General features: G+C 43.4%; 1 protein-coding gene across 2 annotated transcripts in view; it reads right to left on the reverse strand.

Annotated features, from left to right (window-relative positions):
- The window catches only part of LOC112558342, an 88316-nt gene that overhangs the window by 39834 nt on the left and 35087 nt on the right, over window positions 1-13395 (reverse strand). For both annotated transcript variants that reach the window (XM_025228790.1, XM_025228791.1), the window contains exons 2-6: window positions 7487-7640; window positions 4190-4393; window positions 3536-3725; window positions 2188-2790; window positions 1071-2011 (exon numbers count right to left, since the gene is read on the reverse strand). In XM_025228790.1, coding sequence (XP_025084575.1) covers window positions 1071-2011; window positions 2188-2790; window positions 3536-3725; window positions 4190-4393; window positions 7487-7640 — 2092 coding nt within the window. The remainder of the gene's footprint in view (window positions 1-1070; window positions 2012-2187; window positions 2791-3535; window positions 3726-4189; window positions 4394-7486; window positions 7641-13395) is intronic.

Consider the following 13395-nt stretch of genomic DNA (forward strand, 5'->3'; position numbering starts at 1 on the left):
GCTACTCGATCCACAATTCCATTTACTCTTAGTCTTCGTGTCCTATTTCTTCTCTTTTTCTTTCTCCTCGACAAGGAAGTGAAAAGCCTTTCGTGGTGAAAGTAGCGGCCTGCCAGGGCTAAAGAGCGCAAAATATGCGGTTCGACACCCGTGTGGCGCAGAGTATTTCCCCCTGTTGATCCAGCTGTTGAAAGAGTACCTGAAATCTTTTCTCATCAACCGAAAGCTGGCAGACTACCTTTACCATTTTTCAGCATTGTCATCAATACAAAACAAGCGATACTACAATCTGTCTCATCGTTTCTCTCTTCAGCCTCCCCTTCTAACGTTTTCTCTCTCAAAACTCCACTCACCTTTTTCTCCACCTCTGAATCGTCTCCCATCAAAGCACTACGTTGAAATTAAAAAAAAAAAAAAAAAAAAATACAAGCAATGCATACCTACACAACAATCACTTCCTGCATTCCGAAAGGCAGGTAAACACCTCGATAGCCTTGAAGACTGTTGTGACGCCTACGCCACGAGCACGAGGAACATGTGCAGAGAGCTGCGCTTTAAGGTTTCTTAACCTGACATATATTGTTAAATTAGAGACTTTGGTTGTCAAGTGTTTACAGTCATATAAGAATTTGTCAGTCGAACACTTGACAATATGAGTCAAATTAATACGTGCCCCTTACACATGGAACCATAACAAGAATGGAGGTCTCCGTCGCCCCCAGCTCAGCTTATACTTTTCTTTTTTTTAAAAAAAGACAATAATTATTACTAAGTACTATAAACCGTAAAGACGGAAGCAGATAGCCGAGTGGTTAGAAAATCGGTTCGATACCCGTGTGGGGCAGTGTATTTTTTTTACGCTGACTCAACTGGGTACCTGTTAGCTCTTGAGCCAGGATATCCAACAAAGGAGAGGAGATCCTAGACGGTACCACTCTTACAAAACAAAGATTAGCCTCGATTTAATAAGTTAACCTCGTCCACCAAGGTAACATGACCACCAATACCTTCACGTTCTATTTTTTGTCAGAACTAAAAATTAAAAAAAGGCCTGAAAATTGTGACGTCACCTCCGCTGGCCCCGGAAGCACTTTGTCCATCGGCTCCTCCTGTCGTCTTGCAGTCACCATCTTGAGGCTCATCGGTGGCGATGGTGCAGACTGGCGCTGCTCCTCTCAGTGGCAGCTGCTGGTCTTTCCCTACTGCCTGCAGGAAGAAGTTGTGGAGATCGTCTCCAATCGCTGTCTTCTCGTTGCACCCAGGCAAACTGTTGTCGTCGTCGTCCATGAGTGACCTGGACTCAGCCTGGGTCACCCAGCTTCTGGAGCTGATTTGGAAGGACTGCTCAGAGTCGGAGAGAGATTCTAACGGCCGCCAGCGAGGTCTACAGGCCAGGGCTCCATATGTCTCATCCGATGGCCACCTCGGGGAATCCTTATCTTCATCTTCATCGTTTCCGTCCCAGATGTCATCGAGGTCGAGATCAAGGTTCTCCGAAGAGGAAGCGCAGCAGTCGCTGTTGCACGCCAAGGACGTTCTGTCATTGTCTTCGCTGTCTTCTTCGTCGGAGCTGTATCCTGCTGCAGTAGACGGCGTCTCGACCCAGCTGTCGTCTCGCTCCGGACTGGACAACTCTGGACGGAAAGTTAGACGGGGCGAGCAGATGTCTTTCAGAGTTTCCGGCAGCGAGGCCTGACTCCCGTCTTCCTTGATTTTCCTAGGCTGGCAGTCTACGGTAACCAGATCACTGCAAGACCTGTTCTTCTTGAGGCTGTGAGCCCGGCCACTTCCGATGACCGCCAGCATTCCCCCTGCAACGGTCATCCGGTCTGTTATAGCTCCTCGATCCATGGGATTCACGCGACCGACTGGTAACCAGAAGCTTTGTTCTAGTTCTATTGGATCCACAGGCACTGTCTTTCCTACTGTCAGAGGGCCGCTCTCTCTCTGAGGCATCTTGGATGGAATGTACTGTGCCTGTTGAGAATTACTGCTACCTACCAACGGGAACCTAAAGCCAATAAAGAGACAAAGAAAGTAGACAATTTCTATTATGGCTGACTCTCTTTCTAGCTCTCTTTCTCTCTCACACACACTTTCCCCACCTCTAATAACCGCATAGTATCTTAAAAAAAAATTCTTTCGGTACCTCTATAAAAATAATAAAACAATAATACTTTTGCCTACCAAACTCTGGGTCTGATCTCGATTTTTGACGAAGATTTGCCAACCCTCGAGGACTGGCTTGCCCAAGCCGTGCCGGCGTCTTCTTGGACAGAGGTCACGGGGCGCCGCACGGAAACCGAGCGAGTCCTGGGCGTGGCCTTCAGCGGGGGCTGAGATGGCGACGAGGCACTGCCAGAGACCTCTCTCTTGGCTAATATGTTGTCAATGTGCTCTTCCAAGACCAGCAACGCCTTCTTGGTGGCGCGGGGCAGGACTACTTTCTTGGACACCTTTCGGCACTTTCTCCTTCTCTTCTTCTTTCGTTTCTTCTCGCTGTTCGCCTGTTGCTGAGTGTCGTCATCTTCCTTGTCGCAAAACTCGGGGGAGTCGGATTTCGTGCTGTTGCTGCTCACACTCTTTTCGTCGTCCCGGTTGTCCCTCGCCGCTGCTTGTGTCGCTGCTGTCGCCGTGTCCTGTTTCGTGCTCTGGCTTTCGTCATCACTGTCGTCGTCATCATCGTCACCAGCTTTCTCGGCCTGCAGAGGTAAGTTCTGCTCCGTGAAGAAAATGGACTTCTTGCCGAGGGTGTATGAGCTGCGGCCCCATTTGTGTTGCCCGCAGAAGCTACAAGAGCGCAGGCATACACGTCCAAGCAAACAGACACAGTGATCGACAACACACACACACACAGAGTGGTAAATACAACATTGCCAGTATTAATAAAGTTGGTTTTATACAAATACTGTTGGTTTTATACAGATACTGTACTTAAAAAAAATTATTCTGATAAGAAACTGAAAGGCTAAAATGGGTCAAAAACTTTCCTGCAGAAGTTTTTTTTTCCTTTGAAACAATTATTAGCTCTTCAGTAGGTTAAAAAAAAAAAACTACAGTTGTTCCTAAGTTCAGTTCGTCAAGTGGTTTTTTTTAAAAGCAGTGGCCGTGTTATTAATGAAATGTGTCATCACTCAGACTTACTCCATCTTATCCTCATCGCTCTGCTGCCCTCTCCCTCAATCAAACAGTACACTCAAGGTCGATTATAAAGATTGCCCCATAACTGACCCTACCTTCCATCTTTCTAACCTGTTGTTTTATCCATTCAATTCAATCTCTCGTGCTTCAGACATCCAACGGCTAAACGCTAGAACTGATGATTAATGTAAGCGTTTACTGTGTTTTGTATTCCTGATTATCACACATCATATAAATTTCACATGTAGGTATAAAACAGATACAGACAGGTAGATTGATAGACAGGGAGACAGAGACAATGACCAACAGATACAATGCCAGTAGGCAATGATACTCGGGAAGAGTTCTCAGATAATAAATAAACAAAACAAAGCAAAACCGAGAATATGTGCACCTTTTGCAGATGCCCCTGAGCCAGGTGTCTATAGAACGAAAGTAGTACTGTTCGTTGGTGAAGCTCTTGGGAGAGAACTTGTAGCTGTCGAAGACCTGCACCTTCCCGTTGTTCCATCGCGCTCCGATGGTCTTCTCGCCCTCGCCTAGCCAGATCTCCACGTGCGTCATGTTGTGGCGCTGCCTCCTGCCTGCAAATGCCACAGAAAAGACACTGCAGAGACAAGCTGCCAGGGAACTTTTATGTACACGACGACCAGACCCCACCAGGAATGCTTCGTATATTCTGAGGCAAAGACTTAAAACAATATATATTGCGGCATTTTAACTGGATTTTTTCCCATCGCGCAGAACCGTGCGTAAATCAAGGAGCTCTGAATCACGTCAAAAGCATTTGCCAAGGAGGTCTGCATGTAGGTATAGTTGATGTCCATTTAACCCTTGCGACATCATAACACACTTGTAGAACATGGAATCCACGCAACAACAACAACAACAACAACAACAACAACAAAATGTGTAGATGTGTATGTCAGATGGATCATGCTGTATACAAAAGTTTTGTGACGAGGTGTGTAAAAGAAAAGAGTAGCACGACTTTACGACTGCACGAGTTGACTCCACCTGAACTTTCCCGCAAATACACAGCACTCACTTTTCTTGTTGGTGTAGACGCCAGACATGAACACCAGGTCGCCAGGCCGCATCTGGCTGATGTCGCGACTGATCGGCAGGGTGTCGTACATGTAGGCCTGGTTCCACGGGCCGATGCGGAAGCCGAAGTCTGCCTCCAGATCCCACATCACCTGGCGTATCAGCCCGCAGCAGTCCAAGAACTTGGGCGAGTTGTACTCCGGCGCTGCCGATCAAAACACAAAAGCAGGAATACAAATGTTTATTAATTATACAAGCCCGAATCCAATTGATGTCATCTGACACACTGCTAGTGTGATGAAGTAAAACATAGCGAATGTAAATTATATACAGCATAAATGCATGTTTTGAAAAAGACATGTGTGTGTCTGACTGATGGGACAAAGGACCCAAACAAACAAATTTAACACTAAATAAATTACAAAGCGAAAGCAAAAGCAAAACTACAACAAAGAGAGTCCACTGCGGCACACCCTTATCTCATTTTAATGATTTCAAGAGATGACTAGCAAGGACAAGATCTTTGTCAAAAGGAAACGCGTCAGTCCAGTTCCAAGCTTCTATGTTAATGAAAGAGACACAGAATAAAAGGAGTAATAGAAGACATAAGCGAATGGATGGACAGAAAGGCAGGTGGACAGAGTAAGGCACAGGCACAGTTTTCAAAACATCTCATGTACCACATGTAGAGGCACACAACGATAGCCTCACAATGTCGCTGTTGCTTATGTATATGCTCCCACTTCCACACACGAAGAGGACGAAGCAGAAGACTTTTATCAACAGCTAGACAGGATTATAAAGACAAAATGGACATCCGGTGACTGGAATGCCAACGTCGGTCCAGACGTCTACCAGTTGTGGAAAGGATCAGCGGGTAAATTTAGCAAAGACTTGTAAAACTTCCAGCCCAAGACAGATCCTAAAATCCTTCAAAACAACCAGAATAAAACCTGCGTACCTACAGACCGACCAGTGCTATGGGAAGAGGTGGAAAGAACGGTACACAGGGATGAAAGTCAACCGACGATGACACCGTCAAAGCTAAGCTGCTCAATCCAGGTGATACAGAGGTACTGCTAAGAGGAAAGAATGAATTTTGCAATCTTCTTAGCTAACTATTTGCTTCAAGTGACATCTTAAAGAAAGAAATGAAAATACACACAGGTGTCAGAGGCTTCTGAAGTCCCCTCCCTTCAGACGCGAGCTACACTTATCTATCCTTCTAGTTCCGGTTGTTGTTGCCCATGTGTTTACTGTTTTTACTTCTTTCCTTACTCCATTAATTTTAACTGTCTTCTAGTTTATTTTGATTTGCTATTTTCTTTCTGTTTTTTTTTTAAACATGTGTCAGTCTTTTTTCAAACCTTTTTTCAAACAGCTGCAATGACACTCAAAATGTGCAACCGCGAAGAAAGGCTTTCTGAAAGTGGGATAATTTACTGGATGTGATAGACTTTTACACGTTGTAAGATGTCCGGCGCTCACTGCCGTCTTTCTCTACCTTTCATTGTACGAAGCAGCAGGATATCCCGCAGTCTTATCAGCCCATTAAATCATTTCGGAGCTCTTACATTGAAGGAGAAAATGGTTATAAATTTTAGCTAAAGAAACAGATGAGCACAGCAAAGAGAGATAGAGACTGTGTTTTTAATTCTACAGACAGTTTGCATACAATCTGTGCGAGTGGGAGAGAGAGAAAAACGAAAAAGACAAAGCCGATCCGAGGCTAGTAGATGGTGTGGTATTTTGCAGTAGGTCTAGTGATTTAGTTCCACGTATCTCTTTATATAAGAATGCTGCCTTCGTATAAGAAGACAAGTATCAAGCCAACCACAACGTCAGCATGACACTGAGAGAAAAAGAGTGTGTGTGTTGGAGGGGCGTGTATGCGATCACTTGGTTGGTTTGTTAGCTGCTTTTTTTTTTTTTTTTTCCACCTAGAAGTGATTTTCGCACTGAGGGGAGAGCGAGGGGATAATGAAACCAGAGTGTCCGGAATAAAACCACCGATGGACGGCACTGCGAACAGGCGTCACGTACAGTGTCCCGAGACTGACCTGCAGGTGACATACGAGTGTTGTAACCAGTTCACGACCGGTCACCTGTCGCATTAACTGTCTGAAGACTCCGTCATTGTATCGACACACCCAAAAGGCCAAAATGATTAAAGTACCTTGTCACTGCAGACCTCACCGCTGATGATCAGTTTTCCGAAAAAAAACAAAAAAAAAAAAAACAGCAGTAGACCTGAAAATTCTCTTTCTCTCTTCCTGCAGAATGTTTGTAGGGTCACGTGTAGAAAGTGAAACAACGCGCTCGCACTGAGGAGTAGGGAAATAAGAGAGAGAGAGTTTCAGAATACTGGGATTATTCCACCATACTAGCAGCCTTGTGAAATGCCAACAAATCGCTCTATATTTTTTGGTAAATTGCAGATAAATGACATTACATACATTTGTGGAGTAAGTGTACTTGTAAGTACACATATGATCGCTAGAAATGAGAAAGCGAACGAAATAGCCTGAATGCACCGGAAATCATGTTATCTGAATCGCTAGAATTTTTAAAAAATAACATTTTTGTGAGTGCTTTGCCGGAATCTCTCAAATAACAACAGGCCAAAATGCACTTAGTCAGAAACATTATCGTGCAGTCAAAGAGTTAGTGAATTGATTTTTTTTATTTTAAAAAAGAGAAAGATTGGCAAAAGATTACTCCTAAGGAAAGACTGATTCGCGCGAACCCTTTTTCCCAATACCGTTTAGCCTCTTATACGAGCTTCTCTCCCATTTTTGAATTCCACAGAGTGGAATGTGTTCAGTACGACCTAGAGTATCTTTGTTAGTGGGCAAGGTAACTAGGTCCTCACTACCTAAGCATGAGGTCGACCTTCACCCAGGCTTCTCTGTTGAAATCTCGATGAAATATGTAATTATTATTATATACTCCATTCTTTTTCCAAATGCTCATCTTGCAGGAGGTGTTTGCTTATCCATCACGTGTTTCGTGTAGAACGGAATCTATGAAATGTTACCTAGACTAATTTTACCGAAAAAATGGATGTTATATATGATGACCAATGGTGTATGTCACCTGACCTCTTGACCTAACTCTGATTTACTTTCTTTTGCATATTTTACTGTGAAATTTTATGCGAATCTTGAATTCCAGATTATGTGCAAGACAACCCAAGACAACAACACCGGTATCCAGTGGACCTGATGATGATTGAGGATGGAGGATGGAGGAGGAGGAGGAGGAGGAGGAGGAGGACACAACACAGATGGCTACTTACAGTCTTTGCTCCAGTATTTGCGAGCGTAGGGTACACCGAAGTAGCTCTTGGCCTGATCAATGAACTTGGTCCGCAGGGTCTCCATGCGTCGGGGATTGCAAGCCTGCTCCTTGTGCTGCTTGAGCAGCAGGCGACGGGACTCTTTAATTTCATCCTGAACAGACAAATATATCAAGCTTGAAAAGTATTTTCTGCGCTACTAACAAGAATGCACGAGCACATACACAATAGAAAATATTATATACATACAAATATAGCAGAGATGTAGGCAGAATAGGAAAGGAACACCTCCGGCATGAACACTTCTACGGGAATATGCAAACGTCTGTGTGTTCTACAAAGTTTAGGATATATGGTCAAAAGTACGTTTGAAATATTTGTAACTCACCCCTGTCACGAATTTTAAAAATGCAGAATATCGAAAGACTACAAGAATGCCATACCAGCATTAGTCAGAACTATCTGCATGAGTTATGTCCAGTATTAAAGCAAAGACACCATCGTGAATTTTTTTTAATTCACAATAAAACCAGCGACCAGGGATGAAGGATAAATCTAAAGAAGATAACTTGGTACAACATTAAATGTCCCGCGAAATCACAGCACTCAGGTGAGGGTATAGTACAACGATTGGCAGATACGACAGTCGACTGTCGCTCGAAACTAAAATGCGATTTTACTGTCGAGGGACTTGTAGAATTAAAGAAAGGGGATCATACGGGTTTCTCGCTGGAAGAGCGAAAATTAACTAAAAATAATGCAACATATAAACATAGTACAATATTATATATTTGATCTCATAGAGTGTAGATATATTTTAAAGTAATCTTTTATTTTTAGCGATGGCAAAACAGCACCAAAACCTTTTACTTAATCTAAACACATAGTCTTGATAACCCCATTGATTATTTTAAAAAGTCAGATATCATTCAAAATAATCTAATTAATTATTTCAATGAGTATTCTACTGATTCACGTTAACGTCCTTCACTCCATTTTTACCAATATTGAGGCGTAGATTCTTATCTCCCCTCTCTCACATCTATACACTCTCACTCTTTATCTTACACACACTCTCTCTCACACACACACACCACCCTGTGAAGCAAAGCCAGGTTGTCTGTAGGTGCTGTTTACATGTTGTGTGAGCACACAGCCAGACACGTCACGAGCATGAGCACGTCCTGGTGCAGGTAGGCTGTTTGCACAGTGCACCACTCCCCTCTGCAGGTGTTTTGATGAGCATGTGCACGAGCACTGTGCTGTCCCGCACGTCCGCCGTCAGTGGCGATATGGCGACATGCTAGCATTGCACAATGCTACGGGCTATACATTGATCAAGATAAACTAACGACTTTCTCAACCTGCCTGTCTGCCAGCATGACAATTTATTTTCCCAATGTCTATCCACGTCTACAAAAACTTCGGAAAGTGGTCAGGTGAGTCTCTAAGCAGCTAACTTCCCTACCTCAATTTTTTTTTATACTAAATTCACCTCACCCACACATATTATATTTATATAAAACACCTACACAAATACATTAAACACACACAAACACACGCATGAAAAAAAACTTTCTTAAAATAGTTTGCAATAAAGTTTGATTCTTTCTATCACTTGTTCATTTTGTGTGCGGAGGAGAATGAGTAACCGGACGCACTTACGAACCCCGAAATGAGACCTGATTAATAAGAGCTTTGCACCTAATAGCTGATATACTAGAAGTTTTGTGGTTAGCAACACTTCCGCTCTTTTTAAAATGAATACGACAAAGTAATATCTACAAATATAGTAGCCCACCAGGCGGTGGCAGCAACGGTAACGAATATCAATACAGTGAGTGGATTCATTTAACAGATGGAGAGGAATGCAAGCAAAATGGTCTGATTGTGAAGACAAACATTGAGCTTCTGTAATGTCCAGCTCCACTGACCATCGCCTCCCATGGTCTCGCCACTAAGTATAACTACGGAAAGGCCCATACTTATTCGTCTCATATACGCACGCTTTGTCACTAAAAGGAAAGACATAAAAACGAGAAAGATGGGAATAAAAGACAAAACCTACGAAGAAGGAACAAAAAACTGCTCAAGTATGTCTAACATCGCCCACATTCCCTCCCACACCCACCGACACACCCGTTCCTGGGATTGCCATTAATTTCCTGATTCAACCAGATTCAAGCAACGACGTAAAAGTTTAAAGTTGCTGACAGGTTAATAGAACATAGAAGTGTGATTGTTCATAAAATGAAATGGGATTTTCTATTTTTTTATATACCTTTTCTTAGTAGGATGGTGGGGGAAGGGAGAAAGAAAACACCCGTGAACTGACTTAATGTTTAACTTAATGTCGTCTAAGAATGCAGCTAATATGACAGCTTCAAACTCAAGTTAATAAAGTATTTCCACAAAACCAAGCTTAGGTTTGTGAGATGAACGAACACTCAAAGATGCAGGTGAGAACTGCGAAATTCTAATGTTATGAACAGCACCATTCCCTCGGGCTTGAGGTCAGTTAGTACTTTGTGAGGAATTAAGCCCAGTCGCTTAATAATTAATTAAAATCTCGTAATAAACTAAAGCCAGTTGTATGACAAACTAGTATCTTGTTGTGAACTAAACCTAGTCACTTGACAAGCGTTGTGCACGCCGGTGGACCTGAAAAGATTCATTTTAAACATCATTCTTCCAAAAGGTAAAGAAATATAATGACCTGGAGCTGCAGTTGTAAAGCGAGAGTAAGTCTTTTCCCCAGGGCAAAGTCGGGAACTGAAGGAAAAGAGTTTTGTTTTCGTAGTTACAATGCCCAGACCCCATACACATACTTCGTGTTGTTTTATTATTGTTGTTGTTGTTTTAACCTAAGGCATTCTTGTCACTTGATAACTACAGCTCTATGGGGTAAACCATCATCTGCGGGTTCCGAACACCGCTTTATAACCTCGGAAATAAGACGCGTATCCTTGAGTTCCCCATGTTGCCCCAGGTCTAAGTGTCCTCGCTTCGTAATTACGGTTCGTGAAAAGTTCTTTTTAAAGATATATGAAGTCGACTTCAGCATACACTTTGGATTTATTTTTAAGCGTTCTCTCATTTCTTTATATGGTTTATATACTGAGTAAAAGAGGTGTTTCATACTGCTTTGTAGTAGAATGCAATTGTGAAAAAACAATTTCGGTTTAGGTTTTTATCCACTTCCACACCAGGTGATGCAAGTCCGTGGTCTTACTAGAATACAGCTAGTTGTGTGTGTGTGCCTGTCGCTCCACAGACCTACATAAACGGAGCCAATGTGCTCCTGATCAAAGACTTGTGCTATGTAGCTGCGTGCCTGGCAGTTCACTGGCTGCCGGGGTCTGGTTAACAGCCTAGTCATCCGGCACAACAGGAATTTCACCTGCGCATTAGAAGAGATTCTGACACGAGGATCCGGCAACAACGGCCACCAAAGTCGAAAGAATGGGTGAGACTCGATCGTCTTTCACCAGGCGTCTGCCCACACAAAGAGGTTCTAGGTCTCTTACAGACATACTGGGGAAGGTGGCTTGGCTAGAGATTACAGAAGTCTGCGTCTAGGGAACTGAGAAAATATCTTTATCGTTTTACAATCTCTCATCCTCTGTTACATGAGCGCGTGTTTGTTTGTGTTCTTTTTCTGTGTGTATCTTTTCATTTATTTTAATTACAGTAATAAATTGAATGTTGCACTAAAGATGCGATGTGACAAACTGGTAAAAATTGTTGTTGCTGTTGTTGAATCAGCTCATAAAGTTTTCACTGTCCTGTTCCCTTTTAAACAAAATCCTGTTAACACGTGTTTCAAAAGATTACGGCGTCTGTACGTGAGACGGAGGACATTTTCTGTCGGCAATGCTGACCCTACCTCGCATGATGGAGGGTCGGGATGGAAGTGTCGGGTGGAACTGTCTGGGAAGTGACTAGATATGCCGTGTAGACTCGATGCTGACGGGCGTTACAACCACTCACCAAAGCGACCTTTTCACCTGACAAACATTCCAGCGGCGGTCGCGCCCTCTTTCTTTTAAGGGCCTAGGGCGTGCTCTTTTGAGGTGAAGTAAGTGTGAGGTAAACAAAAGTAGCGAGCACTGCAAAATTAGATGTTTCCAGGTGAACACGGGTAAACAATTCCTCAGCATTCTGTGCAGGCTGTGTGGATTGTTGTCATTAAACACAGAGAGAGAAAGACTACAATGGTAACCAGAGTTTATACAACAATGCCCTGATTAATTATTGTTTTTGTTGGGTTTTTTTTAATCAACGCACTCTATCCTAGCAGTGTTCGCATACACATTCAACAATAACATTCAGTATTTCTTCTCTAAAGTACAAACTTTAATTAATTTTAAAGTGTGACCTTGGATTTAAAAACAAAAAGAAGAAAATAACCATCAGCACAAACAGAGAATGTAGGGGCATCCGGGCAGGTTGGTTAATGGGGGAGGAGAAGGGCCTTGTGCACAATCAGGATATGGCTTTGGGCGAGCTCTCTTTTATGCTGAAGGTGAATCAGCGAAACCCTTCATAAATAAAATTTCCAATCGATGTTGGCTAATCGCAGGTGGGAGTGCTCTTTCACACCCATTTGTTAGGACGTGAATGTACTATACGATGAACTCAGCTGCAATTTAGCATTTAGTTATCAGTCACGTGTACGTGAGCAGCGTTTTTCCGCTTCTTCTTCAATACAGTCTATGTTCCAATTCCTCCCCACCCCCTCTTTACTCGGTATATTCTCATACATGTCCGTGGTACACGACAGTTCATCCTATTCCTAGCTACAAAGTGCATTAGACCTAAAGGTGCCTTGGCGGTCTGCGTTCCAGGCCGCAAGCCAGTCATCTAAAGGAATTCGAAAAGACTGCATATCTTTCATTAACCCTGCAAAAAAATGAATAAATAAAATAAAAATCTACTACACATAACAGCGGCCACAGCTTTACAGCAGCACTGCGACCACCATCCCCACCGCTTCAACTGTCGTATCACACTTTTCCTGACACGTTACACGATTCCCCACTACCCACCCCACCTGTGCGTGTACAGTGACGTGACGCACACCTTGCCGCCAGTCGAGATATGACGGGATCCTGTGTTTAAACACCTCGCCAATCAAACGGCTCCAACGCGCGAAGAGAGGGGGACATACACTCTACCTCCTCTCCTCGCGCCATGGAGCCGGATAGGGAGGACGACTTGCATCTTATAGCTCACCCCTACCCCTCTGCCTATCCAAGCTCAGTCCGCTCCTTACAAGCTAAATCTATACCCGTATACAAGCAGCTTATACCCACAATTATCTTTATCATAACCCAGACCTACAGTGTGTATGTAACTCAATAATTTGTCAGCATCGGGTTGCAGCGCAGGTAAAGGCGCTGCGTCATTGTTCTCTAACCTTTTCCTCGAGCAGTGTGCTAAGTTCAGAGAATTGCTTTATTTATTTATTTTTATTTTTTTTGTCTATTAATTCATCAGCCAGGTATAACATTCCAAAATGGCTGTACCCGAAGGGTGGGGTTTGTAATTATGGACAGCAAGGCAGTGAAGAAAAAAAAAACGAAAAAAAAAAAAACGAGTAGAAGACGGGGGCATTAAAAGGCACGGGTGAACAAGGAACATGAAGGGCGCAGTTGAAAGCACGAGTGCGTGTTTTCTGGGGGCGTGCACTTAATCGGGTTGTTTTCCACGATCGCTGTCTCTGTGTTTGTCAAAAGGGGGTTGGAAGGGTGAGAGACATTCCGCCCTCCGTTAACGGTGTCACGTGACCAAGCCTCTCTGTTACCTTATACAGCAGCAAGAGAAGCTGGAGGACCGGTCGCGTGCTTGTGGAAAGATGGCGTCGTACCATTCTTTTCTTCCGCTCTCTCGTTATGTCAGCGCCTTAA

The sequence above is a fragment of the Pomacea canaliculata genome, linkage group LG2, assembly GCF_003073045.1.
Source record: "Pomacea canaliculata isolate SZHN2017 linkage group LG2, ASM307304v1, whole genome shotgun sequence".
NCBI classification, from domain to species: domain Eukaryota; kingdom Metazoa; phylum Mollusca; class Gastropoda; order Architaenioglossa; family Ampullariidae; genus Pomacea; species Pomacea canaliculata.